The sequence below is a fragment of the Saprolegnia diclina genome (assembly GCF_000281045.1).
Source record: "Saprolegnia diclina VS20 unplaced genomic scaffold supercont1.278, whole genome shotgun sequence".
In the NCBI taxonomy this organism is placed as follows: Eukaryota; Oomycota; class Saprolegniomycetes; order Saprolegniales; family Saprolegniaceae; genus Saprolegnia; species Saprolegnia diclina.
In genome coordinates, this window is record NW_008246345.1 from 1 (window position 1) to 4,264 (window position 4,264).

General features: G+C 57.0%; 3 protein-coding genes across 3 annotated transcripts; 2 read left to right on the forward strand and 1 right to left on the reverse strand.

The window, feature by feature from the left end:
* Positions 1-468: 468 nt before the first annotated feature.
* SDRG_17341 (hypothetical protein) lies at positions 469-822 on the forward strand (the record flags this gene model as incomplete). Its single annotated transcript, XM_008623582.1, has 2 exons — positions 469-676; positions 755-822. 2 exons carry the CDS (start codon positions 469-471, stop codon positions 820-822), a joined length of 276 nt encoding a protein of 91 aa, XP_008621804.1.
* A 329-nt stretch (positions 823-1,151) lies between these two features.
* SDRG_17342 (TKL protein kinase) lies at positions 1,152-3,203 on the forward strand. Its single transcript, XM_008623583.1, has one exon. It carries the CDS (start codon positions 1,250-1,252, stop codon positions 3,140-3,142), a length of 1,893 nt encoding a protein of 630 aa, XP_008621805.1. The 5' UTR covers positions 1,152-1,249; the 3' UTR covers positions 3,143-3,203.
* A 604-nt stretch (positions 3,204-3,807) lies between these two features.
* On the reverse strand, positions 3,808-4,264 carry SDRG_17343 (hypothetical protein). The gene has a single exon (XM_008623584.1). It carries the CDS (start codon positions 4,208-4,210, stop codon positions 3,845-3,847), a length of 366 nt encoding a protein of 121 aa, XP_008621806.1. The 5' UTR covers positions 4,211-4,264; the 3' UTR covers positions 3,808-3,844.

Here is a 4,264-nt window from a genome sequence, read left to right on the forward strand (position 1 = left end):
CGTTTCCGTCTTCCGTGCCTCGTCGCTCGTTCGTCTGTGGGGTTGCATTGATTCCGTCAGTCTGTCTGCAGACACACCACGCCTATAAAAATGATTCTACTGCTACTGCATCAGCCGCCAACGACATTTCGTACAGGAGAGTCTAGACTAGTGATTCGTTTGTTTCGTTCGATGTTTCAAACAAACGTTTCAAACGCGTTTCAAACAAGCCATCTTTTTTCGTTTGTTTCATTCAAGAGAACTTGACTTTTGTATGAGGACTTCGAATAAAAAAGGAAAAAATAATTCTTCGCTGTTTGGTTCGTAAAGTACTTGCTTTTTGTATGTGAATTAAGCAATTCCACTGACTGCCAATAATAATTTTCGATTCCAAAGGCCCGCGATCATGCCCAAGGCGGCGGACCCAGTCGTCATACCACGGACCATTTCTTCGTCGACTCACGCACCAAGCCGCATCTACTGTGGGCCATGATGGATGACTCGTGCCTCTCCAACTTAGCACCGCTGCTTGTCCAGGTCCATGCGATGCCAACGGGTGCGGTCAGTGGCGAGCGCAACCACAAGACGACCAAGCGGGTCGCCTCGCAAAAGTGCTCCCGCATCGGCTTTTGCAATGCCCAGCGTCAAGTCGCCATCGCCTTTAATGGCAAGCAGCTCGCACGCGTCCACAGCACAAGTAGAGAAAGCAAATATATCGACCATCTTGTGCGTCTCGGGGCGGTGCGTATTGCACCTGCCACCGAGGTAGAACTAGACCAAGGCCCAGATGATGAAGATGACACAGAGGAGAACTTTCCGTTCGTCGAGGACAGTACAGTGTAGCAGATGTCGAGGAGTTCCCTTTAGAAGTGGATTGGGCCACTGAAGATTTCTAGAGTGCCACGTAATGAAACAAATTTGCCCGTTTTAAACCCGTTTTAAACTCGTTTTAAACAATGAAACAAACGTTTTTATCCTTGAGCCGTTTGAAACGGATCACTAGTCTAGACCCATGGTCAAAACCAGTGCCCGGTTGGCATGTGCTGGTGGTATTACACCCCATCAGTTACGTCTCTTGGCGCGTTGCGTCTGATTGGTGGCCACCTCGGTTGGTTCGACCTCAAAGATCCGTTGCGGACCAATCACATCGTCACAATTCTTAATGCGCCACGGCGATTCGCTGGATTCTAGCCGGTCGTCGCTGGATTCTAGCCAGGACGCTGGAGACTGGAGAGGTTGCAGTGTTCAATTTACCACAATTGGCAAAAGCATGTCGGCGAATGCATGGCTCGAGAACGCGGACCTGGTCACCAAGTACCAAGCGCTCAGTGGCCTCAACACCAGCACGATCGGCGTCAGCGCGACGCCTACCAAGCCGGATGCAGCCATCACCGTGCGCCTCAACAAGGTCAACTTGACCTGGGACGACCTCCCGCCGCTCGCCAAACTCGCCATTCTCTGGGACATGGGTTTTGTCCCATCCAACCCAACCGTCGACGTGAACGCTCTCAGCCGCATCTACACGCGCTGCGTCGGCTCGGTCGGCGAGTCCATGGCCAGCATCGCGCTCCCCAAGACCGACTTTTTGGCTTCCCAGAGCGACGCCACCACGCGGCCGTGCAATTCGGCGACTTCGGGCGTCTACCTCCGGCAAGAAAACTCGAATGGCGGCCGCCTGCGCCCGTACACGCGGTGCGCAACGGCCAATATCACGATGGGCAACATCAAGGACAGCCACAGCAGCATGTGGGCGCAAGACGGCCAGGGCCTCGGCGCAGCGCCGTACCCGAACCTGCAGCGCCACGCGTGGAACGACAAGGAGTTTTGGCTCATCTTCGCCATCCACACGCAAGAGCTGGTGAGCGAGCCGCAGTGGGGCACATGTCCGGACAAGACGACGCCCGCCGGCGCGACGTTTCCGTGCCAGGTGTTTGACGGCAGCGTGCCGCCGACAGGGTGGTGTGTGCCCTCCAACTCGCAAGCCATGGACGCATGGCTCAAGACGATTGCGACGCAAAAGGCCAACGCGACGCCTCGTCCGTCGACCAGCGCGCCGACCGCCGCATCCACAATGGCGTCGGCGAGCAGCTTCCCAATCGCTGCCATCATTGGCATTGCCATCGGTGGCGGCTTGCTGCTGGGTCTTGGCGTCTGGTGGTGTCTCTCGCGCCGGCGCAAGCACAGCGAGACCGATGTGCACACTGACTACATCGAAATGGAGTCGCGTGCTCCCCGGTACTCGATGACCAACTCGACGCAGCCGACGCAGACCCGGACAGGGTCGTACCAGCCGATCACAACCGCCTCGCACACGCTCAACGAATTCCAGCGCGATCAAGAACTCATCAAGAAACGCGTCCCGTACTCGGCTGTAGTTTACTCGCGTCTCTTATCCAAGGGCGCGTTCGGCGAGGTCTGGCTCGGTTCGTTCAACGGCCAAGTCGTCGCTATCAAGCGCCTTCTCGACTCCAAGCGGACGTCTGAGGCCGAGATTGAAGGCTTTGCCGACGAGATCCGCCTCATGGCATCCTTCACGCACCCCAACATTGTCCGTCTAATCGGGTTTGCCTGGAACTCGCTCCAGAACCTCTGCGCCGTCACCGAGTACATGGCGAATGGCGACCTCTACGGCTATTTGCACTCGCACCAGCAGCTGCAATGGCAGCGCGACGAGAAGATCAAGATCGCGCTCGGCATCGCCCACGCTCTCGCGTATCTGCACAGTCTCTCGCCCAAGATCATCCATCGCGACCTCAAGAGCAAGAACGTACTCATTGGTGACGATGGCGAGGCCGAGTTGAGCGACTTTGGCATCTCACGCAAGCGCACACAAGACGAGACGATGACGGCGGGCGTCGGCACGATCTTTTGGACGGCGCCCGAGGTGCTGCTCGGCGAACACTACTCAGAGATGGCCGACATTTACTCGTTTGGCGTCGTGCTCTGCGAGATGGACACGCACGCGTCGCCGTTGGCCGAGTACAAGGGTCTTCCGCAAGCCACGATGATCCACCGCATCACGAACGAAGGGCTTCGCCCGTCCTTGCTGCCGACGTGTCCGGAGCACGTGCAGTCGCTCGCCGCGCGGTGCATGGCCCGAGACCCAAAAGACCGGCCGTCGGCGCACGAGGTGGTCGCGATCGTGCAGCGCTGGAGCGAGTAGTCCGTCAACGTCTGGCGAAGTGATGTCCAAGATGCAATATATTCTACTCGTTTGTGATGCAGCTTGTTTGTGCGCCCGAGAGTTGTGGACATCAAAGTACTGTGAGGAAGATGGGGAAGGCTGCCTCGTATGGTGGCTGTCGGGGCAACGCAAACACCGTAGCGAGGGAGAGCCATCTCGCAGGAAGCACGGAGTCGTAGTGATACGCCCAAGGCAGATTCTGCACTAACTCTAGCACAGTAAATCTAGGCTTCATCACAGCCCAGACACAACACGCGCTAAAACAATTTGAGCTAATAGAGCTGTGCAAGCCGTCAATGTGGCAAGTGTACAAGGACCGGGCGTCCAACAGCCGCTGCAGGTGCGTTCTGAGCCTCGTATTCTCCCCTCTCTGTCTCCACTTGATCAGCTGCGTCTTGTGTCTGGCAGCATCGTTCGACCACAAGTGGGGTGTACTCAAGCCCAGTCAGTGACCGCCGACTTGTCGAGCACCGTTGGCTCATGCGGTTGCGCGATGAAGTGCCAATTCGTCGTTGCCAGCGTCGTTCGGTTAATATCCGAATGCAAAACGAGGCATGACGCAGAACAATATACAGTGGAAAGTGCACTGACAAATGATATAGGTTGTGTGACGTGACCGCGTCATCGGCACCTCTCTACCTCTCTACTTACTACAGAGTCGATATACATCCGTTCCTACATCTACAGGACGATCTCGCCCGAGTGCGGTTGTGGCAAGGACAGGCTCGACTCGCTCCAGTGCTGCAAGATCGCAATCAACTCGTACGCGTTGGGCCGGGTCTTGGGGTCCCGGGCCATGCACCGCGCGGCGAGCGATCGCACGTTGTGGGGACACGTCGGTGTCAGTGACGGGCGGAGTCCTTCGTTCGTGACTCGATGGATCATCGTGGCTTGCGGAAGACCCTTGCACTCGGCTAGCGGTGGTCCATGCGTGTCCATCTCGCAGAGCACGACGCCAAACGAGTAAATGTCGGCCATCTCCGAGTAGTGTTCACCGAGCAGTACCTCGGGTGCTGTCCAAAAGATCGTGCCGACGCCCGCCGTCATCGTCTCGTCTTGTGTGCGCTCGCGCGAGATGCCAAAGTCGCTCAACTTGGCTTC

What these genes read in the sequence shown, in the direction of transcription:
- SDRG_17342 (XM_008623583.1), top strand. Translation starts at nt 1,250, where the DNA reads ATGTCGGCGAATGCATGGCTCGAGAACGCGGACCTGGTCACCAAGTAC.
- SDRG_17343 (XM_008623584.1), bottom strand. Translation starts at nt 4,210, where the DNA reads ATGACGGCGGGCGTCGGCACGATCTTTTGGACAGCACCCGAGGTACTG.